General features: G+C 41.0%; 1 protein-coding gene across 5 annotated transcripts in view; it reads left to right on the forward strand.

Annotated features, from left to right (window-relative positions):
• St7 (suppression of tumorigenicity 7) overlaps nucleotides 1-25,871 on the forward strand; it is a 243,136-nt gene that overhangs the window by 125,863 nt on the left and 91,402 nt on the right. For all 5 annotated transcript variants that reach the window (XM_052173273.1, XM_052173272.1, XM_052173274.1 and 2 more), the window contains 4 exons: nucleotides 10,536-10,695; nucleotides 20,724-20,778; nucleotides 22,020-22,135; nucleotides 24,290-24,365. In XM_052173273.1, coding sequence (XP_052029233.1) covers nucleotides 10,536-10,695; nucleotides 20,724-20,778; nucleotides 22,020-22,135; nucleotides 24,290-24,365 — 407 coding nt within the window. The remainder of the gene's footprint in view (nucleotides 1-10,535; nucleotides 10,696-20,723; nucleotides 20,779-22,019; nucleotides 22,136-24,289; nucleotides 24,366-25,871) is intronic.

Below are 25,871 nucleotides of genomic sequence, written 5' to 3' on the forward strand. Positions count from 1 at the left end.
AGAGTTGGCCCTCTGGGTAGTATGAGCCTGTGTTAGGTAGACTCCAAGTGGAATCAGGAGATCACGGGAGTCAGGTGCTGCTCCTCCATCTGTGCTGGCTGGGCATGGGCAGTGGGAGCAGGAGCAGGAACACAGGACAGGGACAGCGATGCTCTTCAGTAGCAGAAAAAGTAGCAGAAAAGAGGAGCAAGGCAGGATACCGAGGCTGGCTCTCCTTTAGAGGAAGAAGGGTGGGGCGCAGTGAGGCCCAGAACAAAAATGGCCTCATCCAAACAAAGGGCTTCTTGACCAGGAATTGCCACATAGTGATATATGGCACTTGGCTCAGGTGGTGCCCAGCCTCACCTTCACCATGTAATGATGGGGAGATGGAAAGTCCCCTCCTCAGGCATCCTACTTTATAGGTTGGCCATTAATTCCCACAAAAGAAGGTTAGTTTGCAGGGGTGAACAACCAGACCCAAGTCTTCTGCAACTCGGCGAAAGTCCTTAAAATAGTTTAGCATCCAATGGGATGCTTTGTACTTGTCCCATTCTAGGAATCAAAGAAAAATTTGTATGAGAGGGCAAAAAGCATACAGACAGACACAGAAAGACATTCCCAGGAAAACAAAAAGGTTGTCTCAGACGGTCTTCCTCCCTGTGCATGGGAGGCCACATGCTGGACTCACAGCCAGTCCAGAATCTATATGAGAACTAGCAAATTCTCCTACGTCTGGTAGGGGGTCAGGAGCATCCTCCATTGCCCATGACTTGGTGACCAAATACATGTCCATTTTGTCCTGCTCAGCATCCAGATTAAACCTGAAACTGAAACAGAGATGGACAGGAAAAAAGACAGCCAGATACCCGGACTTACCAACCAGAAAAACACTTCACTATTTGAGTCATGGGGTTTCCAGTAAATCCCAGTCAAGAGCCCCCAAAGGTAAGGGTTCATAGTTCACCAAAGAATACCTCAGACTCAAATAGTATGTAAAAGCAATGAGCGTTTTATTCTGCAGAAGTCCAGCATGCTTGGGTCTCCCATTCTAAGATGGAGGTCATCAAGTCAAGACTGGCTGTGAATTTGCTAAGCTTCCTGTCTCACTGGGTCTTCTCTGTGGTTCCTGTGGCCACAACTCATGCAGGCAGCCTCTTTCTGCTTAACTTCATGTGCCCCATTGCTTACCTCGGATGAGCTTCCGCACCACAGGCCGGTCCTGCCACAGGGAAGGTACATATCCTCACGCTCTAAACTGGCCCGTTCCACCCTCTGTCTACCAATGAGGATGAATCCACCCAAGTAGCCTCTTTAGGCAATCGATGTTCATTCCAAAGGAGAAATATTGGGGTTTGTTTTTGCTTTGAAAATAGGTTGGCATGTAAAGAAAATAATCCCTTTAATTTAATCAAAGTGGTAGAGTAGAGAAATTGTTATATATGATAATAAAATTTATATATAGATCCTTATATCCTTATTAACTTATTATAGAATGCCCCATGCCTATATTTATGTATATATAGCATGTATATATATTATGTGAAAAGGTATAAAAAAAGGCATGCAAGTCATACTTTTAAATGTCAGAATAAGTAGCAAAGTAAAAAATTACAACAGTAAACCAAAAATACTAGTTCATGGTTGGATGTAAAAGGAGCATCTTTTGGAAGAGATGGCACCGGGAAGAACTCAGCAGTAAGAGATGAGCCATGTCTGTTGGTGGTGTCCTTGCTCAGAGCCTGTTTTGGAAGCTATATTGTGGAGGTATTACGGGTGAAGCAGCCATGGCATTTCTAGAAGACACAGTCTCACAGCTGGTTTTCTGCTCGCATGGCTCTGGAAGTCTTTCTGATCCCTCTTGTGTGATGTTCCCTGAACCTTAGGTGTTATAAATGTATCAACTGGGGCCAGACTCCCCATAGTGGACAGGTCTCTGAATTTTGATAATTTATGGTTTCCTGTAACGGTCTCTTTTCTGTTTTAAAGAGAAGTTTCTTTGATGAGGGGTGAAAGAGACCCTGCCACTAAACAAAGGATTACAGGGAGCTATGGAATGCTGGGACAGGGAGACATAGTCTTTCTTGAGAGGAGCCCTCTAATTGGTTATGTAATACTAATCAGTCAGCCCTGAATTCATATACATACAAGTAATGCCAAATGGGCTGGACAAGTTGTGTTATATAGTTATGCTTTTCTGTGTGTAGTATGAATGAAATAAAAAAAGGCCATGGATTTGACAGAGAGTAAGGTAGGTGTGAAAATGATTGGAGGGAGAGAAATGATGTAATCATATTTTAATTTAAAAAACCTTTCAATCAATAAAAAACAAAACAGTGAATAAGCACCTGGTTAGTGCTTACTGCTTTGATTAATGTTTACTGAAATCCCACGTGCTGGGTATAACCCATGTGTTCATATGATTGAGTGTAAACAGACACAAAGACTAAGTAATTTAGTCCAAGGTTATATAGCAGATAAATGATAGGAGTCAGGTCCTGATCTCTTTATGATCTCGTTTATCCCCATTCTAAGTCCAGAATAAGGTAGTTGCTCTGTCTCCTTTCAACTCTTCATCTAAAGAACTTGACCTGTTATTCATATAAATCAAATGCTGGCAATTTGGAGCTCAGGGTGAAAAGAAAAAAGCCTTGGGGACATTTGATTAGAAGGGCTTAGACAGTGGAGTAGCACCTAGGTTCCAGGTTGTGTCTAGCAATCTAACCCTCAGCTCTAGTATGAGATGTTGGGGAGGCCAGATTTTGGGGGAGTCTTCAGACAATGAAACGAAGACGAGTCCTATTCAGTCTTATCATCTTAACAATCGTTTGGGCTTACCATGAAAATCAGTGATCGTCTAACGGGGCCAGGCAGAGAGTATATATAGAAGCTTGTTGGGACCTGTGAACAAGAGAATTTGACTGGATTAACAATTAGATACAGCGAAACTAGAGGAGATGATCAAAACTAACAGTGGATAAAAAGACAGAACCAACCAATTTGTCTTTTCTAATCTACATTAAGGCACAAATTAGTAAACTTGCAAGCTGCGGAACTACAGAGCAGTGAAGACCTCTAGACTAGACGCCCAGAGAAGGCTTGCTCAGCCCTGCCTGCGGAATGTAGATGGGTGACAGCTAGGCTGTGCCTGTCCATTGCTTTGCCACGGCACTCTGCCTTCACAAAAGTGCTGCCTGGGAAGGTGGTTACCAGCACGTTCGAGAACTTTTCATTTTCACAGACTCACAAGTGCATGTGAAAGAGTTGAGTAGGAAGAATGGAAAGGTGAAGGAAGAGATGAAGAAGAGAAAGGAGGCTGGAGGTAGAGTGAAAGGCTGCACTGTTTTCAGGAGGACATAGGGTGTCCTTTCCCATTTGGTCATGAAAATTAGTCACATGTGGCCGGTTTAGAACACAGACCAACACTTAGCATAACTTACCCATATTTTATTTTTGTGATCCTTTATTGTCCTTTTCTCTTGTAAACTGGAAATGGCTTATTTGTTCGGTTTTAGATTTATTATCTTATGTATGTGAGAATGTTGACAGAATTTATGTATGTATATTTACTATGTATGTGTCTAGTGCCTTCAGAAGCCAGAAAAAGAGTTGAATTCTCTGGAACTGGGCCTACGGATGGGTGTGGCCACTGTGTGGGTGCTGGGGAGCAAACCTGGTCTTCTGCACGGGTGGTTGGTAAATGCTCTTACTCTTCCGCTTCCATATGTGTGTCCTGAGCACACTGGTTGATACTTAAAGAGCAGCAGTTGACTACACACAAAATACAGTGAGTATGTGAATTAGCTGTGTCAGAGTTATCTGGGGAGCTAGCTTTGAATTCTGAGGACTGCTCCAGTCAGAATCTGTAGAGCATTAAAGGATAGGCACCATCACAGTATGAAGTGCAGGGCTTGGGACAGATGACACAAGCGAAATCCTTCCCACTCTTTGTGATCACATGACTACTAGTTGGCCCCAGGAGAGTGGCCCTTATCTCCAGGTCACAATAATGAATGCTACAGTAGAAAATCCTACCCAGTCAATATATGTGCATGTAGGCGGGCTTTTGACCTTGAGGAATGCCTCATCTTCCTGCCTCTTTTGGTCTTTACAGCAGGAGCTCAGAAATGGGAGTGGAGGATATGAGTGTCCGTTCCACACATAGCTGCAGCAACTGTTTAGGAAACAGGTGGCTACAGAGGGACTGGCTGAGAGTCAGGAAGCAGGAGGCCACACCCCACTCAGTGGCTGTGCAGTATTTATAAACAAGGCATGCAGAAGAACCAGCTGCTGCTTCTTAGTTCTGTTCCTCCCTTCTTCCCTTCCTTTTTCCTTCCCTCCTTCCCTCCCTCCCTCTATCTATCCATCCATCCTATCTTCCCTCCCTCCTTCCCTTCCTCCTCCCTTCCCTCCCTTTCTTCCTCACTCCCTCCATCCTACCTTTCCTCCCTCTGTCCTTCCTTCTTGCCTTTTTTTTCTTTTTAGTTAATGTCAGTCTTGAGGAGTTGTAAGGGATTTTGAAAGTGCCGGTTGGTATGAAGGAAAGAATACACTTAAGAATTCAAACAGATACTTAAAATAGTTACTGAGGTCACTGTAGTGCTTGTCAATTGCCTTGGCTTTAACTCAGATGCTCATATGATATTCTTTTGTTAATTAAAGAAACTAATGCATACACTCATGCACAGGCATACAACACACACATACACATGTATGTGTGCACAAATGCAGATGCACAGGCACACGTGGTAAATTACCTTTCACAGGACTGCGTCTCCTGGCACCTTGGCATCATGTGTCTTACTCATTTGGGATTTTGCACCTTCAGATTTTCTCTGTTCATGTTTTTTTTTTTCCATTTCAAAAGTGTGTGTGAGCCTTTCTTTAAAACAAAACCAAAAACAAACCCAAAAATAATATCAACAAAAATACCCCCCCCCCCAAATAAACCTTAACCATTCTTCTGTTTGCTTAGGTTACATGCAGTTAATCCACTGGCCCACCCATCAGCTACCCATCAGCATTATAATGCAGCATTGCATTAGCTTTTCCCTTCCATGCTGAGTGCTCATTGTGACTTGACCACACACTAGAAAACTGCCCCCATAGAATCAAGACAACCAGCCAAGGACACTCACTGGTCCTGGCTTCCTAGGTAAGAGTATTTTGATCTTAATCTAGATAGAGTTAATGTTGCCTTCCTAAATGCCATACTCTGTTGATGGTTCGAATTCCCATCCTACTCAATCTGTATTAGTCTAGAGAGGGTACATGGGTAGAGAAAGTTAGTAGAAAGATTAAAGTTTTAAAATGAAGAAATGCATAATTTTACATTTTAAATTCTAAATAAGTTATTTGGCAGACAAGAGAGATTTCCCACTTATATGCCAGGGCCACTAAACTAGGATCTTCTAAGAACTATTTTAAAACCTAAATTTGTTTATGAACGCTTCACTGTTTACACTGTAGGTATGCACTAGGGAAATGTATTCAAAGTGACACCAAATATGTATGCATTAAACAACACCATCTGCCCATCTGAATCCATTCAGCGCTTTAAAAATATTGTGAAGTGTTCTTCAAAGTCTGATGAGAGTTGGAATCCAGGGAAGATTGTTATGCTACTACCTCAATTAAAGGTCTTGGTTAATTAAACTTTGGGACGGCTTCCTTTCTTTTCTCTTGATATATACTGGAAGAACAGGTACCATTCTTTATACTAGTATCCCCTCTGCAAATGCAACGTTTTTTTGCTAGATGTTATTCTGGTCTCAGACACTTAAGCCCACCCTTTGAGGCTGTGATGCTTTGTATATGCTTGACCCAGGGAGTGGCACTAATAGAAAGTGTGGGCTTGTTGGAGTAGGTATGTCACTGTGGGTGTGGTTTTTAAGACCCTCATTCTAGCTGCTGGAAGTCAGTATTCTGCTAGCAGCCTTCAGATGAAGATGTAAAACTCTCAGCTCCTTCCACACCATGCCTGCCTGGATGCTGCCATGTTCACACCTTGATGATAATGATGAACCTGTAAGCCAGCCCCAGTTAAACGTTGTCCTTTTAAGAGTTGCCTTTTAAGAGTCATGGTGTCTGCTCACCGCAGTAAAGACACAACTAAGTCAGTAGTTCTTTCTGAACTCTTTCTGGCTGGTTCAACTCAGCTGTTCTACCTGAAACTTCTCCAAGCGGACTGATTCAATCTGGCTACTCTGGGCTTCTCACTCAATTGTTCTTTTTGGCCACAAACTAACTCTGGCAGTTTGTTCTAATCTTATGGCTCCTTCTTATTCTCTAGCTCCAGCTGCCTCTGCATGGACTAATGAATGAGTTCAACTCCACTGCACTGGTCACTGTATCGCCTCCTAACTCACTGACTGACCCACTCTCTACACTGCTCTTAACTTTTCTTTCCCGTACTGGTCTCCTGCGAGTTGGGTGTATCCTATCTCTGACTCATTCTGTCATATCTTTTTATGATTTGTTACTTTGCCCCTCACTTAGATGTTATTGTTTGGGATTAAAGGTGTGTAGGAAAGGATTTCAGCTGGAAGGATTAAATATGTGAACTAAGGGTGTGTTTGCCTTCCAGCCTGATCACACAGACCTAAAAGTTCTTTGGATATTATCAGAGAAGCCATTTTGCTGGATTAAAATTCTTCTACACAGATGGGACAGTAGTATTGATGTTAGATGATAAGTCTGGGAAGACACACCTGCCCCCAACCAACTGAGCTGTCCTTACTTATCTGTTATTTCTGCACTAAAAAGGTAGGATGATCTAGAGACAGGGTTTGTCTTGTCCTAATGCCAATGTTCAGTTATTTGAGACACTTGCCTTTTAGGTTTAATTATCTGGTCACATTTGATAGAGTTGTTCTGAACTGGTTTTTATAGTTAAGAACGCAGATAGAGACTGCCAGAGGACACTTAGAGGAAAATGAAGGACTGCCCTGTGTCTGGTCTAGTTTAACTGCAGAATTACTGTTATTTGTTCAGTAAAGAGGCTTAAGTCAAAGAGAAGCAGAGAGAGCTGGGGCTTAGTTAGCTTTGTGAGTTAGACAGGTCACTGCATCTTGATGAGCAGTCTTTGTTTCCCATCTTAAGTCCATTCTCTATATTGTTCTTTAAGGTCCACTTTAGTGTTACTCTGTGGTTCTGCTAAAGGAGCTAAGGGATCTGAAACCTCAAGGTCCTGTGTATGTGATGGATATTAGCATGCCATGGGTACTATGGTCTGAAGCATGAACTTTCAGTGCAGGGACTTGATTGTTGTGACCTTGGGACACCACTCATGGGTAGCTAGGAATATTAGTGCTATATGATGGAATGAGTGGACTGTGGCATAGTAGGTGCTCTAATAGCACAACACAGGAAAAAGCAGAATAAAGACTTCATTGCCAATGATTAAGAATCACTGTCAGTTCTGTAACCAATGCGAGTCTTGGAAACCCTTTTCCTCTTGTAATTGAGATGGAGAATTTTTGTTGACTTCTTGAGAAGTCACCTCTCCTTTGTAGACTGCTGAGGACTATAGCTGAAAAGAACCTTGCTACAATGTTTTCTATAAACATCCTAGTGATAGGTAAGATGCTGCACTGACCTAAACTGTGGGGGCAGTATTAGACAACACTATACCTAGGGAGATGTGAATAAACATGTGCTCACCCCAGATATGGGGCCAATGACAGACAGACAAGGAAGCTACCTAATTCAAGTTTGCTAAACTAATGGGCTTTCTGTGCTTACTTAAAGGACTATGGGTTATGACTCATAAGAGCTGGATCCTTAAAGGCAGCTTAACAGATTAGAGGGTGTCCTTCCTAGGCAGCTGGCTGCTCCTACAGTGTCTCTTAGTGATTGTTACTGCTTATATAGGCATGAGGATGAGAAGCCTAGTGAATCTGGTTGGTCCTGCGTCACTTTACTTCCAGTTTCAGTGAGCTTGCCTGGAGGATGCAATGTGTCACCTCTCCTTTGATTACAACCTCCTGTGTCTTAGCTATCTTCTAAGAAGAAATGTTTCATTTCAGAGGAAAATGCTACAAAGCAACTGGCAAAGAGGAGTGTATTAGTGTGGGACTCAGGGGTGCCATCCTTGAACAGTATGACATACAAGCCATTAACATAACAAATGGTAACTTTGTTAGCACTTTTGAGAACTAATTGTGTGTCAGATACTTTATGCTGAGCTGGTATGAAACCTGAGGACCCTTGAAGAGAAATATTATTTCCACTTCATTTACAGTTGAAGGTACTAGTGTCCAAATAAATCAAATAACTAACTGGAGCTATAGACATCTTTATAGATCCATAATCTATATGTTCATCTATGGAGGTCCCTTCAGGTGTCACAGCTAGCAGGTAGAAGATCTGTGAAAAGGTGAGAATGAAAACTTGGTTGAGCTTGACTTCATTAGGCTAGATTAAGCTTCTAGAGAGTCTGATGTCAGGTGGTTTTTTGCCAGCATATTTAAACACAATGCAATTTGGAAAAAAGTTTCCTGGTATAATATACTCCATGATTAAAAAAAAAAAGAGGTATAATTACATTGAATTCAATGGAGCATATCATTTCTGCCAAGAAGATGGGTTCTCAAGATTGACTCTGTATTATTAGCTTAAGGGCCTAGGGAAGGATCTGGCATGATCTAGGTCATACAGATAGCACAGAGGTCATTTGGGTTATAGGAGGTTAGGAGAGCCCTGTATATGCAGATAATGTTAGGGTCATTTAGACTACTAACCAGCTCCAGACTACTATTTTGGCCTGGTCCTCCAGATAACACAGATGTTAATCACCTCTGATTCCCAGCTTTCTGGAGGGAAAACAGGTTTTACATCCTTTCCCTTGAGAGGACAATCCTGAATGCTTAACATTCCTGTCTCCGTGGAGATCTGTGGGCATGAGGCCTTCATGCTCCCAGCATTTACCTTTCCTCCATGTCCATGTAACCTTCAAACTATATTCTCCTTAAACATTGCAGTGCTATAAGTAATTCACTGTAATTAAATCAAGGTATCCCACATGTGACTGGGAACGTTAGTTGGCTGATAATTTCCTTCTCATATTTGTAGATGCCTTTACTATTGTTTAAATAGAGCAGAAATTAGAGAGGAAAATATTGGTTTTTAAATAATAACCCAATGTCCATTCCAGTGCAGATAGTGAAACTTTCTTATGAAATAAATAAGGACATAAACATAAATAATTCTATATTGATTGTAGATTAGTCTGGCTACCCTGTGAGACCCAGGCATGTTGTTATTCTGTTTTCTGTTGCTTTGTTACTTCTTTCCTCTCTGTGGCCAGGCTGTCCTGGACCTCTTGGCCGTCCTCCTGTCCCAGCCTCTGTTTCTCACTGACATGATAAATGTGAGTCACCGTACTTGGCCTTTTGCTTGTTTGAGTCAGGGTCTCACTGTTCTTGAACTTATGACCCTCCTACCTCAGCCTCCTGAATGAGGGCTGCAGTGGAGGCCTGGGCCGCCTTGTTTTCCTAGTAGTTCTTTGTAAATTCCTGCTGTTGAACGATGTATTACTAGGGAAGAACAGATTATAGTTAGATGGGGTAGGGGGAGAAGGGTGGGTAGAGCAACATGGAGTAGTGGTAGGAAGCAGCAGCGGGGTGGAGGTGGACACCGTGTGTGTGTGTGTGTGTGTGTGTGTGTGTGTGTGTGTGTGTGTGTAGGTGGACTAGGGGAGGCACTCACTTTCCCAGGCTCAGGGAACTCTGCCTTCAGCTAGTCATACATGTGTGACTGGTTTTTCTTTCATTAAGGAAAGCTATTCCTGTTCTATTTTGGAATTAAGAGTATATAATCAGTAAACTTTCAGGAAAAGCAACCCTGATGATATACAGCAATGCTTGTTGTGCTGCCTAAGCAGGGGTGAGACTGGTAAGTGTCAGGACCCGAGTGCCAGCCATGCATGAAATGACTACTATTTTTATGTTTTTCTTTCTAGGACTAGATGTCACTATGTTACTCTGGTTGGTCTTGAACCCTGTGCTCCAGTGACCCTCCTGCCTCAGTCTCTCAAGCAGCATGCACTAGTCTGACTGCCCCAATCCTTTTATTTGCCTGATTTCTTGAAAAAAGTCTTACTTTTACAGTTAAAACATTTTTTACTTAAAAATCTTATTTAAAATTACTTAAAATTGTGGGTATAATTTACAAAACTATAAAATGTCAAGAATTAAAATATTTCATAAGGTATATTTTGGGGAAACTCATATTCACATGTATTTCTAGAATTACCTTTCAGCTGTTTTGGTATTTGAATATTATATTAATTTAGAGAAAAATAATTTGGAATGTACCTTAACAATATTCTTTCATCCATCACTATATTTATTGATTCTTAAAAAAAAAAAAAACACTCTTCAGAGAAAAACCATTTTAACTAAATATTGGTGTTTAATTACTGAAATCTAATTATAGTTAGAACAATTTAAACATTTTTCAAAAGTGGACAGAAACAGTAAACATATATTAAGGGAATGTGTCCTGAAATGACAAGAAGAAACCGAGGTCATAAACACATTATTTTTCTGTTCTAGATATTTGAATGGTGGTATTTTCGCAAGTATGGAACATCTTTCATTGAACAAGTCTCAGTAAGCCACTTGCGCCCCCTTCTGGGAGGGGTTGACAACAACTCTTCCAATAATTCTAATTCCAGTAATGGGGACTCAGATTCCAACAGGCAAAGTGTCTCAGGTATGGAACGTCTCTTACAAAATGTTTGTGAAATTAACACAGCAAAACTGTTTTTAAAAGATACATTTCAGAGAAAAATTGTGTTTAAATTTCAATGGAGTTAAAGCTGTACCAAGAAGTAGCACACGAGCACCCCAGGGACGGAAACTATTTATGCTGTTAACTTTACTTTTGTTCCCATTAGTTTTAACATAACAAATGTTAATAGCATTAGCTTTAAAACAATATATATAGCACAGAGTATAGAGTACTCATCAAGTGCATTTTCCTCCACAGCGATGGCTGGATGCTGAGTCTAACTAGATCTGATTTTGCTGCTTGTCTGTTTTAAAGGCCCTGCTTGTCCTGTCCACTGAGGGTGAAGCGCACGTCAGATTTCTCAACACAGCACAATGTGCTGTTAGCCTGGTGTCATCACACTCTGCTCTGTCAGTTTACTGCCCTTGCTTGTACCTGCCATGCTTCTTAGGACCTGACCTACAAATGTTTTGTACTTCCCAAATCAAATGCCTTTTCTAATAGACATACTAACCATCTCTATGTTTTTGATCTTTGATAGTTTTCCTTTAGCAACAATATCAAATAGTGATTGGTGGGTGTGTTTTTTGTAGCAGCCGTAGTGTACCACCCAACCAGCTTCTGAATCTTTGAAAGTCAATAAGCAGATGAGTTCAAACAAGAGGAAAGACTCTATTCCTTCACCACCAGTAATTCTTCTTAAGTGCTTATGAACTTGGTTTCTGCTGGTTCTTATGAACTAAAAAATGTCTTCATCTCCACTGGATTACTGGAGGAAATAATGGGATGAGTGTTCTGATTGCACTAGAGAAACACACTGCTAAAGAAAGCAAGGCAGGTGTGCTCTCTCAGCAATCTGAGTAGTTCCATTAGTTCCGAGAGTTGAAGAATGAAAGGAAGACATTGGGTAGATTGGTTAGATGTTTTTTTCTTTTTTCTTTTTCCTTCACAACTCAGTCACACTTTCTAACTTCCTAGCCAGGCTGTTAGCAACAAGAAACATTTGTTCCTGATGTTGAGGCAGACTTAGTCCGTGCTTCTCCAGCCGAAAGTGAATGGTATTGGGCAGCTCCTAGTGTGTGCATACCTCATTCTATGGTACAGACATGAGAACTGGCATCGTGCAGGTAATAATATTGCTTGGCACCTTGTAAATTTATCTACCTCGTGAAAAGAAAAGGAGGCCTGAGCACAGCAAAACATGGCATTAATCAGAAATGCGAAGACTTGTGGCTCATTGTGCTAATGAGGATCGTGATCATTTAGTCAGCATCACACATGGAGGGGCAGATAATTGCCCTCACATGTGTCTGCTGTGAAGATTCCAGAGATTACCTGTATTGCTGACTGACTCCAATTTCTGTACACTTGCATGGTGCAGAAAATTAACAGATAGCAAACAGAAAGCATGCCCTCTTAAGATATTTTTTTAAAATGGTTACATTTATATTCTCATGAAAGCCCTCCCTTCTCCTTACCTAGCTCAAACCTCTTGACATTTCTTAATGCAAAGTCCATGTTCTCCATATTATCATTAGTTTTCACTTTGTTATCATGCATGTGTATAGTTGGGGTGAAGAATATGTGCACAGCTTATGTGTGAAGGTCAGAGCACAGCTTTGTGTTCAGGACTCGCCTTCCGCCTTGAGTGGGTTCTAGGGATGGATTAAACTGATGTTACCTGCTTGAGTAACAGCCATCCTGCCTGACCATGCACTTTTCTAGTAGACGTATGACTTATTATGTGAATTTTGATGTTATTATTTGCAAGGAAGAATCTAAGTCCTTTAAAACAATATATTCATCTATATATATATTCATATATATATATATATATATATATATATATATATTAGCCCCAGATACTTGGGAGGCAAAGACCAAAGCATCAGTGGAGTCCATGTAATCAAGGCTCCGAGTCTAGGCGGTATGAGGCCACGTCTTAACATCATACCAAACAAGTCAGAACAGAATGATAGAAATACATTAGAAACTGATAGCCATGGGAACTCTCCATTTTCACCTGGTGAAGGTTAAACTTGAGTATTATTACTGACTCAATTACGATAGTATTTACTACTCTGTCCTCTTTTCAATAATTTATTACATAACAGATATAGCATGTATGACATTATTTTTACAACAATGTTTTAATAGTTACCTTTAGAAAAATGGAATTACTTTGTATATTTCCATATGAATAGACTTATTCTTGACATCTATATGTTAATATTTGACTAACTCAGTGTGACAAACATATAAGCAGGTATGGAAATATCACAAATCATTCCTTTATATTTTCTTGTGCTGATTGTTTTGTGTGTATATGTGTGTGTGTGTATGTGTGTGTGTATGTGTGTGTGAGAGAGAGGAGAGAGAGAGGAGGGAGAGAGTGTCTTACTAGGCTTTCTTGAAATTCACTATATAGCTAACGATGGTCTCTAAGTCAGTATAATTCTTCTTTCTCATCCTCTGAAATGCTGGATTTATTCATGTGACAAGAGCCATCATGCATGGTTGATTTTTATTTCTAAAGTACTACAAAATGTATTATCTGCAATTATCTCTACTACTAAACACTTTCTGTTTGCAGTCTGTATTAACTTATGGAGAAAAGAAGTCCAAATCTGAAAATACTTCATGTATTTCTTTAAAATAGATGAATTTGCATTAAAATTCACATTCCCTTTAAACTAATAAAATGGCTATTGAATGCATAATGGAAGAGTAGAGTTTGTTGATTTTCTTAAAATGCATATAGACATCTTCACTGAATTTTACATGAAATATAACTTGGCAAATAAAGTCCATGAACTTAGACAAAGAAAGTTTAATGGCATTATTTGGAAAATAAAATTATTGACAAAGTTAAAAATAAGATAAAAACATTAGATACAAATATTGGTCCATGTGCAGACTCATTAGAGTCCTTAGTGTATTATTTGTTTTAACTGGAATCTGGCAGACACGCCCACCTCATGGTGGTTTGGGAGGCATGAGGAAGCAGGGTAGGCCATGGGCACATTCTGAAGCCCTCTTGTATAAAGTGGGCGGAATGCAGACTTGCTCAAGTTGTCCTGGGATCCTTACGTGTGGCTCAGTGGAGAAGTGTGGTGGATTACATAGTTTCTTACTTTAGCCAAACTTGAGCTTGCTTGGCCAAAGGTCATGCGTGCGGACATTCTTGTTTGTTTTATTTGGGAACGAAACTGCTATTTTTCTTCCAAACGTATGGTTTCTGATAAACTCTGCTGATGTATTCTGCCACATCACCGGGAGTCTTGCTGCTATTTCTTAATACAGTGCACTTTATGAGTTGGTGATGCACAAGGTTTAAAATGTAGCCAACTTCTCCCTGAGAAAGGAGATTCTCACAACCCACTGAGACCTAGAATCTGGCTTTAGGAGAACATTTTTTTGATAATTTATTCTTGTTCTCAAATAAAATACCATAAAGACAAGGTTTGCAGCATTTGTCTTTTGCCAGATAGATATTGGGAGAAGTGCAAGTTGCTCTGTCTTATAAGCAGAGATGCCAAAGCCAAGCTCAGCTGCTCCGAGGTACTTCAACAGCCCCTGGGAGAACTGGACCTCTCACAGGTCTGACACAGCCATTTGGCTTCCGATCCAAACCATCTCATTTGTATCTTATTAATTTTCATAACATATCTCAAATGCTAGATAGCATTTGAAATTTATAAAAATTCAAATTTCTAAGTAATTATAATTATGCTGTGTAAATATATATTCTACATTCTAAATTAATGCTCATCGGATCAGTGAGGCAGTTCAAGCACTGATTTAATAAACAGGATTAGCAAAGATGCAATGGAAATAACAAACTTGGAAAAGTAAAAAAAAAATCCTGTAATAATACAGAGGTGGCTCTGAATCCTTCCCCTCCAGAGTTTTGGGTATTACAGGTAAGCATCCACCTCCTTATGGATACAAGTTCTTAAGGACTAATTGGATATTTTAAGTCACTGCCCCAGACTCTCTGAAAGTTTGTAAAGCTAAAGTTAATATAATTATCAAGCAACTAAAAGACTTATTGTTGTCTCACACTTATAATCTCAGTGTTAGCTAGGCAAAGCCAAAAAAGTTGAAAATTCTGAGGTTAGTTTAACCTATGGAGTGGGACCTTGCCGGGAAAACCTTAGTAACAATGGTGGTATTGATCCTCTGTAACAAGATAATGCAGGACATAATTTGAGACCTGACATTAAATGTCTTCAAAAGCAGCTCAGCTGCAGTGATTGACACTTCAAGCTGCTAGTCTCAAATCGAAGGCTTTCCATTTAACTTTTCTAAACAAGCCTTAGTGTCTTAATCTGAAAACATGAGACTAATAGTAGTGACAACTTCACAGAGTGTTCTGGGGATTAAATGCCGCCATGCGGAAATGCGGTCAGAGGACGGCTTTATGTAGGAGTGCCTCCCATACAAGCTGACTCTATAAGAGGTATGGTCACATGGTCATGCTCTGTTACACCCAAGCTTTTCAGTGCTTTCAGTTCACATATTTCCCTTTGCAAAATTATGAATTTTTATGTATTAGGAACCTTTAGGATTGTTTATTAACAGTCTTAGTGATGGTAAACCAGAAATTTACATGCCGAAATTTAATGCATGGCCTGAAAGTGACTTTTCCCTACCATCTTTTCAAAATCATTTGCCATTAAAATGTATAATCTAGTACAGAAGAGATGTCTATTTATATAGTGGAGAAGTCTGGAATGGATTAATTCAGTTTCCAGTGAACATACCTTTACTTAAAACTTATTTTAGGGTCAATACATTATTTGGTGGAGTTGATTTAGTCAGAAATGGCCAGTTAGAAATGTATGACATGCGAATTAAAAGATTAAGCCATCTCATCATTTCTTTGATGATAGTGGTACTCTCTTGAATAAAGCAAACCAATAAAAAATGGTCTTAAAATTCACACTTACTAATCCCTTTTTTAAAAATTCCGTGCAAGAATTTGTAGTATCAAAATTTGTTGAATGAAGGCTAGCCATGTTTCCTTTATAATTTTTTTCTTTAAATTATTTGTTTTTTTTTTCTTATATGAGCAGTTTGCTCAATCTAAACCATGATGCCTACAAAATGCCACAAAACCACAAAGGCTTTGGCCTGAGGTCCTTAAGCAACAGCCCAGGTCCCTGAGATGAGGGACTGGTGCTCTCCAGGCTGTGGGGAGCTTGAAGCACATTGAAGCACAGAAGGTAGATCCCTGAGGATTTACCCAAACAGAAGAGTGAATCGTTTTACCTCCGCTGAAATACTGACGTCCAAACTGAAATGAAATCATATGTTACCTACGGATAAAAAAAAAAAAAAATTGAGAAGACTTACACAGACAGCCGTGCTGGAGAAACTGGGCGGGCCTGGGAGGAACCGCACCTGTGCCTGCCAAGGTGGAAAATGGCGCCCACGCAGCCCTCCTCCGCGCCCGGGACCGGTGCAGAGCGGCTCCGGCTAGCCAGAGGTTGTAAGCAAGGTCAGGCCAGAGTCCTGCATCTGCAGTGGTGCTGCGGGTGGCTGCGTCCGTCCGTCCGTCCGTCGGTCCGTCCGTCTGTCCGAGAGGCTGGCCTCCAGCTCGCTCGCTCGCTCGCTCGTGCTGGGCTCCCTTCTGGTTTCTGGGCGAGCCCCGCTGCTAGTGCAGGCCCGTGGTTCAGCCGCAAGGCCCCATCGCTCCCCTGCTCTGTGGGATCATGGTGTCCGGCCCAGGCTGGCTCCTCTGGAGGGCCACACGCGCAGTGGCCGGAGGTTCGCGTTCGTGTCCTGGTGTGGAGGGCCTAGGTGTGGTGGGCCTAGCATCCTCGTCTCCGAGCAGCATGGCGCATGGCGGCTTGAGCAGGCCTCTCCCTCTCCGTGTCTTCCACCCACGTGGCTTACTAGCAGTTCTTTAGGTGTTTTCTGCCCTTGGGGTTCTGTCCTGACGGCCACAAATCTGGAGAGGAGGTCTCTCTGCTCAAGGCTCTGTCTTCAGTAAGTTGGTTAAGGCTCAGATAGCTAAAGGCGCTGCAGCCCAGCTCGGACACAGTTCCCCGTTCTTTTGTGGTATTTATTCTCCTTGCAGCCTGCAGGCCCAGCACAGCAGTCAGGTGTTTGAGACTTTTTTTTTCTCAAAAATTAGTTATTTTGAAAAACTATGAAGTAGTTAAGGCTTAATTTTTTTAAAGGAGTACTTATAATGATTACCTAAATAAGATATAGAAGATTAGGTATTCATTTCTGAAGTATCAAAGCTAGTAACTGCAGGAAAATCCCACCAACGAGTGATTCAACTTGGGATTAATCTAATAATAATAATCATATACTCAATGAAAATTTTAGACACTTTGGAAGTATTGTTTTGAAGTAACTGACATTTCCCAGGAGGAATTTTGAGATTTGTCCACTGGACAGTTTAATTGATGAGATTATAGGACGTTGAAATGTGATGTTTTTTTGCCATTTGTAGGTTAACAGATGAGTCTAGACATCAGTTCTCAACCTTGCTTACTGTGACCTTGGAGGAAAGGGCCTAGTATATACATCCCACTTATTTATATAAGGGATGTAGATGATAAGCTTCAGGCCTCCCTATAGAAAGGATCAATGAAAGCTAAGCTTATAACTATGATAAAAGTTGCCATTTCTGCTGTTGTGAAGAGGCTGAAGCCTGTAATCTCCGCACTCAGAACCAGGTGAGTCCCCGCCCACAAAGGACTTGGGCTCAACCACTTATTAAGAAAATGCCCTCCCTGCTTGTCTTCTGAGGGAATTTTCCCAGTTGAGGCTCCCTCCTCTCAGATGACTGTATCTTGTGTCAAGTTGACAGAAAAGCATCCAGCCCAGTAACTGGGTCAAAGGTACCGAGTACTGATGGTAGTGATGGAAGGTTTTAGTAGGACCTGGGGAAAGGGCGGCTTCAAAACAGTCCGCACTCGCTTTAGAAATCTTTAATGGACTGTGTTTTATGTTCTTTGGTTCCCACATAGAAACAGCTGACCTATTTTGACAAAGAAGTATATATGTGCTCTATAGACTGGGAAATGCCATGTTTTTTAATGGTGGCCAGTTCCTTTTCCTTGAGTTACATGCTGAGATCACATCTCCATCAGAGCTATGAGTGGAGACTGTATTATGGACTCTGAAACCTGAAGCACTGAGAGTGTGCTTATATTAGGAGCATTCTTCTAAGCAGACTCTTAATGATGTGAGTGAGCACCTAGTGGAGTCCCAGTGGACCTGAGTGCTTCCCAGTGGCCCTGAAATTGTGGAAGATAATGAAGAATGGGACATTCTTTTTGAAGGGAAAATTTGAAATATCTGAAATGAGTTCATCCCTCAAGAGGACACACAAGAAAAGTGTTTGTGTGTCAGCCCTCTTCCCTGGTGGAGGCCCGTTTCTCTGGACTCTTCATGTTTGGCATCTATGCCAAATGTTCATGTTCTACCAAGCCTCATCAGGTCACTGATATTTATGGGGTGTGTTCTCTAGAGCCAATTCCATGCTAAAAGAATTTTCCATAGGAAAGATTATAGAAGAGAACAGCAAAGATGAATCACATTGTTTAAGGCAAAAATTTGATGTGTGCTTATACATGAGCTTTGCATTGCTTATTTTTATTGATTGATTGATTGATTGATTGATTGATTTGGTTTTTCTGAGACAGGGTTTCTCTGTGTAGCCCTGGCTGTCCTGGAACTCACTCTGTACACCAGGCTGGCCTCGAACTCAGAAATCCACCTGCCTCTGCCTCCCAGAGTGCTGGGATTACAGGCATGCGCCACCTCCGCCCGGTTTGCATTGCTTATTTCTTAAGGAAAAGTACCCTACCCCAGGCCCCCAGATTCAACAATCTGGGAAGCTAATGGCTTTGTACTTTTGTCGGCGCCTGGCCCCCTTCACATCTGCTGCCGCTAATTGCATCTTAATTTCTAAGTTTCAGAGACAGTTTAAAAGTTAATATAGAACAGTTTTACAACATCAAGCTAACAAGAACTTAGAAGTGATTAAATTTAACATGTTAAAACGTTTGCAGCACCCCCTGCTGGCTACATTGTGGAAATTCTTAAAGAGTTCTTCAGGTACTTCTTGGTGACTATCTGAAGTATACAGTGTATTTCCTTTTTAGAGTTATTTTTCCTTAGAAATACTTTGCTTAAACTAAGGTTATAGGGATAACGTTTTAACTGAAGATAATTTTCATTCTAATTTTTCAATTGGGTTTTGAATGGCGCTTATTCCTTGGGCATTATAATAACTTATTGGAGAAAAATGTTTGACAGATTTTTTTAAATGGTATTTCTAATCAAATTAAATACAAGAAGAAATATCTTTTCAAAAGCCTATGTCTTATTGTACATATTTTCGCCATGAACATCCTTTCACACACGTCACAAGCTTATTTTATGTTAACTGCAAACCTCGCAGGGTTTACAAAGCTTGAGTTAAACTGGAGCTTCAGAGGAGTTAGAGGTGCACCAGCCCTAAGGACAGAAATCATGACTGTTTGGCTGACCACCATGTTTCAAGACAAGACCTGGATTCACAGAGTTCATGACCCTTCTAATTTTTTTTTTTTTTTTTGGTATGGACAGCAAATAATTAACTAAAGGAAACGTAATTTTCTAGTTAGTATCATATGAAGTGATCACTATCAAATCCCAGTGTTTTCTTAAGAACAGAATTCAGGCATGTTACACTAAGTGACAAATTATGTTAAGTGACAATTTTTTTGTGCCATTATAAACTGAGTAAATGTAAAATGAAATACTGGCTTACTTTAGAGATAAATTCATCTCTTTTACATGAAAACGTACATCCCATTGTAAGTATGCACTTGGTGTACTATTTCAGCAATAAACTAAAGGGATCATACAGAATGGTGCTTTATATTTTATTGCATGCAGAGTGACAGAATGATGGCTTACATGTCTCCTCCACTGTTAGAAGCAATGACTACTGGGTAGATGGACACAGAGGTGAGTGGAGGGATGGCTGATGACTGAACAGGCGTGCTGCAGAGTCCTCAGGAATCATCATCTGGCCTTAAAGGCCTCTTGAATTTCTGCCATAGTTGTGATTGTACACATTCGTGGGTGTGTTCTTTGAGGACTGATGTTTTGACTTTGGTTAAATGACTTTTATTTTCTAACAAAACTGTATTTATCCAAAGAGATCTAGTATTGTGAATTATTAGAAAGTCTTCATAGGATGTTTGGAAACAATTGTAGTTTATCAATCACATGCTTAATATAACATGACCTTATACCTATTGATGGACTTCTTCAGTTAAAACCCGGCAGCCTTAGTTTCTGTGGTCCTTGTATAACAAGATATAATTTTAATAATTTACAGTACGACAGTAGAGTGGTGATCCCTATTGTGTCAGTATAAGTAAAAGATGTGAAAATGCTCCAAAATGACTTATTTTCATAGAACTTCTTCCTGCAATTGTGGTAACATTAATTTTCTTATCCCTTCCTGGAAGAGCGGTATTAATCTGGTGAGGTAACTCCAAGTACAGATTGCCATCATCCGAAATGGGTCAAGTCTGGTGCTCTCTGTGTTATGTATGATGCAGAGCTGTAGTTTGTCAAGGAAATGTCATTGAGAGATGTGTGCTAGAGTGACAGAAAAAAGTCCTATCTGTACATGTCCTTTTTACCTTTATTGTTGGAAGTTCACTCATAAAATCTGCTTGAATCTGATAGAACGACCACTCAAAGTTACACAGCAGCTGATGTTGGCATGCACTATCATTTGAAAAATGAGCAAACTTGAGCCTAGAGATTAGGTGACATTTCCCCTGTCCCATGCCTGAGAAATCTCAAGTGCCTGCTTAATCTCCAGGGTTGCGTTTTGTTTTTCAGTTTCCTACGTAAAGAATGGAGAGTCACAGGATGGAGAGTCGCCTATTCTTATCAAATGGTCAGGAAGGGTGTTTTACTGGACTAATTAGCTCCTAATATCATTGGACTTACATGTCATTTCATATTCCTCTTTGTTACAGAATGCAAAGTATGGCGAAATCCGCTGAATCTGTTTAGAGGTGCGGAATACAATCGGTGAGTCTTGCCAGTTCAAGAAATGAATGAGTGGTTTAGCGAGCAAAGATGGCAAGTGCTTCCTCTGGTTCCTTTAGGGGTCAGGGGATTCTGTGTGTTCCCTCTCTCCTCCTTCCTTCCTTCTCCCTCACCCTTCCCTATGCTCCATCCTTTACAGCTCTTCTCCTCTTTCTTCCTCCCCTACCTCCTTTTCCCTTCTGTTTGAGACAGGTTTCATAATCCAGAACTTGCTTTGTGACTGGGTACCTCTGCTCCTGATCCTCTTGCCTCACAAGTGAGTCCTGGGATTATAGCATGTCACCATGTCCAATGGCTTCCGTGTTTGGGGACACAATCTTCAAGTGTTTTGATTTTTCTGTTTTATAGATATTTTGGCATTCTAGTTTGGAATAATATACAAAATTATAGGTCATGATTGTTTTCTGTTGTACTTAATCTTTAAAAAAATATTAATGTCTGTGTATATATGTTGTATGGAGTACTTAGAGAAAAACTTGTGGGAATTGTTCCTCCCTTGCACCTCGTGGGCTTTAGACCGTGCGCTTGGGTTTTCCAGAGTGGTTGCTAATAGCCCGTTTGCTGAGCTCCCTCAGTGCCTGCTACAGTGGCTCTTTCAGTGTATGTCATGCAGACCCCAGATTCCAAAGGCTCTGCAACTTCATTACATGGATCCAAGAGAAGTTAGATTGCAACTTAATTGCGTGAACTAATTAGGCAAATTAGAAATTCATAGTTTGGGGAAAATATCTATTTGTAACATTAATTAGGGAAGTTTTCCATTAGCAAAGACTATTAAAATGTTAAGGTAAAACCAAGAGAATATGTGTGTTTTGTGCTATATAATCCATGAAGGAAGAAGGGGTGACTTGTTTGAGATTCTGTTTTCATCTTGAGTGTATGGTTGGTTTGCCTGCATGTGTCTGTGGACCGTGAGCGTGAAATGCCAAGGGAGGCCAGAAGGCAGCATTGGGTCCCCGTTGGAACTGGAGTTACAGACACTTGATAGCTGTCATGTGGTTGCAGGGAATCTAACAGGAGTCCTCTGGAAGAGCAGTCAGTGCTCTTTCCCACCAAGCCTTCCCTCAGCCCAGGGCAGGATGGTTTTTAAAAATAAGTTGTTCATGAACAAAGGTATATTAATGCTCAGTAGTGGTTTGCATTTCAGTCTCTCTGCACCTTCCTCCTTCATAGGTCTTTTTCCTTTCTCAGAACTGTCTGACCACCATATTTGCCCCTGACAGGTACACTTGGGTCACAGGACGAGAGCCTCTGACATACTATGACATGAACCTCTCTGCCCAGGACCACCAGACATTCTTTACTTGTGATTCAGACCATCTTCGCCCTGCAGATGCAAGTATGGAAAACCCTTCAGATACTTAAGGGTGGCAAAGCTTTTCTGCTCAGGCAGAAGAGGCAGGAACAAGCGGATCCCTGAGCCTGCTGCCAGTCAGCTTAAACTATATGATGAGATCAGGCCTGCCTCAAAAGGAGGACAGAGGGGAAAGGGAAGGGGGAAGAAAAAGCAAGGTGGATGAACCTGAGGTTATCCTTTGGACTACACGTACATGCACACGTGTACACACACACACACACACACACACACACACACACGCATCTCTCTTTCCAATGAATAAAATATTAAATTGACTAATAAAACCAAGAATTCATAAGGAATACTTATATGAAATTTATTCACAATGATTATCAATGTAGAAATGAGGCTTATTATTATCTAGAACATGATTTTAAAACATCAAAGTTAGAGTATGTATTTTGAAAACATATGTCTTACACAAAGTGAGTTTAACTTAAAAGATGAGGTGGAATGAGGGTCTCCTTAATCACATGCTGATTAGAAGCTGGGATTTGAGGAGTGGGGGAGGTAGGGGTGGTGCACACCTTTAATCCCAGCACTCAGGAGGCAGAGGCAGGTGGATCCCTGAGTTCCAGGCCAGCCAGGCTACCCAGAGAAACCCTGTCTCAGGTTGGGATTCATTCAATATAAATGGCTACCCTCCTTTATTGACTTAAGATACTGGTTTACTAGCATTGGGAGGGTACATGGCTTTGGCTACAGGAAGGCATATGTGCTTTCTCTCTTCCAGCAGACCTTGTTTAGCATTCATTTTATACTCATCACTTTCCTGTTGGTAAATTTTGTATTATGTGGGTCAAAAGTAAATATCTGAAAATTCCTGTCTTAATTAGGGTTACATTATTATATTGAAATACCACAAATAAAAGCAACTTGGGGGGGGGAAAGGATTTATTATTTGGCTTACATTATTTGGCTTACAATGGACTGAATTACAGTCCGTTGAGGGAAGCTGAGGCAGGAACTCAGATTAGACCAGGCCCTGGAGGCAGGAGCTGATGCAGAAGCTGTGGAGGGGTGTTGTTTACTGGCTTGATGCCCCATGGCTTGCTCTGCCTGCTGTGCTATAGAGAGAGCTAGGAGCACCAGTTCAGGGTTAGCAGCACCATCCCCTGTCAGTACTAAGAAATGCCCCCAAAGGCTTGCACAGCCCAATTTTATAGGCACACATTCTCAACTGAGAATCTGTCTTCCCAAATTACTCTAGCTGATATCAACTTGACATAAAACTAGACAGAACAATACCTTCAAACAGAACAATTTATACATATGTTTGAGAAACTGACATAAAAATATGAATTATCAAATTATATAATTATTGTTATTTTTAAAGTTCTTGCTGCTATTATAGACTATCATACTATGATTAATATTCCAGGGCACTAAGCTTCTCCCAGTGTATTTACAAGCTGCTCTGATACATACAAACTAAATTTTCAGGGAAATGGAGTCACAAATATCCATGTCGAGCAAAATCCGACGGCAGAGGAGCTCAGTTCACTTCCTGCATGGTTTAAACTGTCGCATATCCCACGCTTGTGGCAAATGTTTCGGAACACGCTCAATAGAAATTATATGTTATAGAAGGAATAAAGAACTGAGAGTCAGCTGGGTGGTGGTGGTGCATGCCTTTAATTCCAGCACTTGGAGGGCAGGCGGATTTCTGAGTTCGAGGCCAGCCTGGTCTACAGAGTGAGTTCCAGGATAGCCGGGGCTATACAGAGAAACCCTGTCTCAGAAAACAAACAAAGAAAAAAAGAACTGAGAGTCACTTCAGATGGGAACAGGTACATTCAGAATGGTCTGGTCATAAAATAGAAATCTCAAAATATGCAAAATATGCTTTCTAACAGCAAGCATTTATTAAAAACAAAAGATATGAATTGTCTATTATAGCTCATTTTCTTGACCTTTTTAGTGTATGATATTTAATACCTATAATTCAATCTTCACATAAAGTTTGTTATTGGCAACTGAAGAGCAGTGAACTAGCAATTCAGAATACTTGTGTGACTTTGGGGCTATGAGTAATAAAATGTTACAATTAAAGCTGTCAACTCCTTACTGCCCTACAGCTAGACATTGTATTATATGTAGTAGGTGACTTGAATTATTCCCTTTTTTCCTAACTAGTAATGCAGAAAGCTTGGAGAGAAAGGAACCCTCAAGCCAGGATTTCTGCAGCCCATGAAGCCTTGGAGATCAATGAGTAAGTAGGGATGTTACTTGAATGCTGTTAGAGTGAAGACACAGGCTATGCCCAGTATTTTCAGTCATCCTTGACGGGACACTTCGATTATGCTGTGCATTTGAAATGCAGGCTATGTCCAAGGTCATTACTTTCTAAAGTTTTATCTCTATGAAGGATAGCCGTGTGTGTGTGTGTGTGTGTGTGTGTGTGTGTGTGTGTGTGTGTGTTAGGGGTTTAGCTTCTTTAGAACAAAGCTCAGTGGCTTTACTGTGACCCAAGATTAAACCCTTCAAGTGATATGCTTGGCATATTGTGAGAAGATCATCTAGGCATAGTTCTTCGTAGATCTAGAACATTTTCACAGGGCCCCTCCTTCCTTTCCAGATGTGGAATGCTCATCTGTGCATCCGAACTTCTAGATGTAACTTCTGCTAGTGGAGGAAACAGCAACTTCAGAAAAGATAAATGGTGAAGAAACGCTAAAATTTTAATGTTAAGATGATAGAAAGAAGAAACACTGTCCTTTCTGTTGGTAAACATTCTATGGGTTACCAAGGAAGGCTGGGAAATCTTCTGGAGATCTCAGAAAGTGAGATTCTTAATATCGGAGTCATTAAAACTTAGGGTTGGCAGCAACCGTAAAGGTCACGGAGCTCAGCCGCCCATCTGGTGCTTGAATCACCTCAACAGGGCCCTTGCCAAGTGGTCATTGTTAAACTATTTTATGATTTTTCTCAAGAAGCTTACTGAATCTTCTCCAGAGGGGTCTTGGAAATAAAAGAGTCACTCAGTTTCAAATCCTGTCACCCTAATGCTGAATCTGCATGGTTTCTAACTGTCATGTGACATGCTTTTCACTTTCCTGTCCTCTACAAGTTTAATATGCCTGCCATGTGCGTGTGTGTGTGTGTGTGTGTGTGTGTGTGTGTGTGTGTGCGTGCTTGCGTGCGTGCGTGCGTGCGCGCGCGCGCGCGCGCGCGCGCGTGTGTGTGTGTGTGTGTGTGTGTGTGTGTGTGTGTGTGTGATGTTTCTGAGAAAAGGATCAGGGCCCAAAGCAAAGCTCTGGGGCCTGGCGTGTAGAGACTGCCTGCAGGCCACGGCTTCAGGAATCACAGTTCTTCGGTTTTATTCAACCAGTTGCCAGGTGCCCAGCCGCCCTGTGAGTCAATCCATATTTCTTCATTTTGATCTTAGGAGTGCCAGGCGGGTAAAGTTTTAATTTATAGTAAGTCTATTAGGGAAAAGGAAGCTAGCAAGCCTGTGTTGTTTATTCTCAGCCATTTATGCTGGCTTCTAGTGGTTTCTGCTTCGTTTATTTTTATTTAATGTGCTTAGAGACCATTTCTTTAGTAATCCATCAGTTTCTTTCTGAATCACTGTTCCATCATTTGGGAAGTCAGCCTCCTTTCCCATTTTGAAAATGTATGCCCATGTGTCCTCTTGTCTTGTAGTCTCTATTCTTTGTGATTCCACAGCTCTCCATAGAGTGCAGTTCCATGTCCTGCCTGCTAGGCCTGCTGGCTT

The sequence above is a fragment of the Apodemus sylvaticus genome, chromosome 2, assembly GCF_947179515.1.
Source record: "Apodemus sylvaticus chromosome 2, mApoSyl1.1, whole genome shotgun sequence".
Lineage (NCBI taxonomy): Eukaryota > Metazoa > Chordata > Mammalia > Rodentia > Muridae > Apodemus > Apodemus sylvaticus.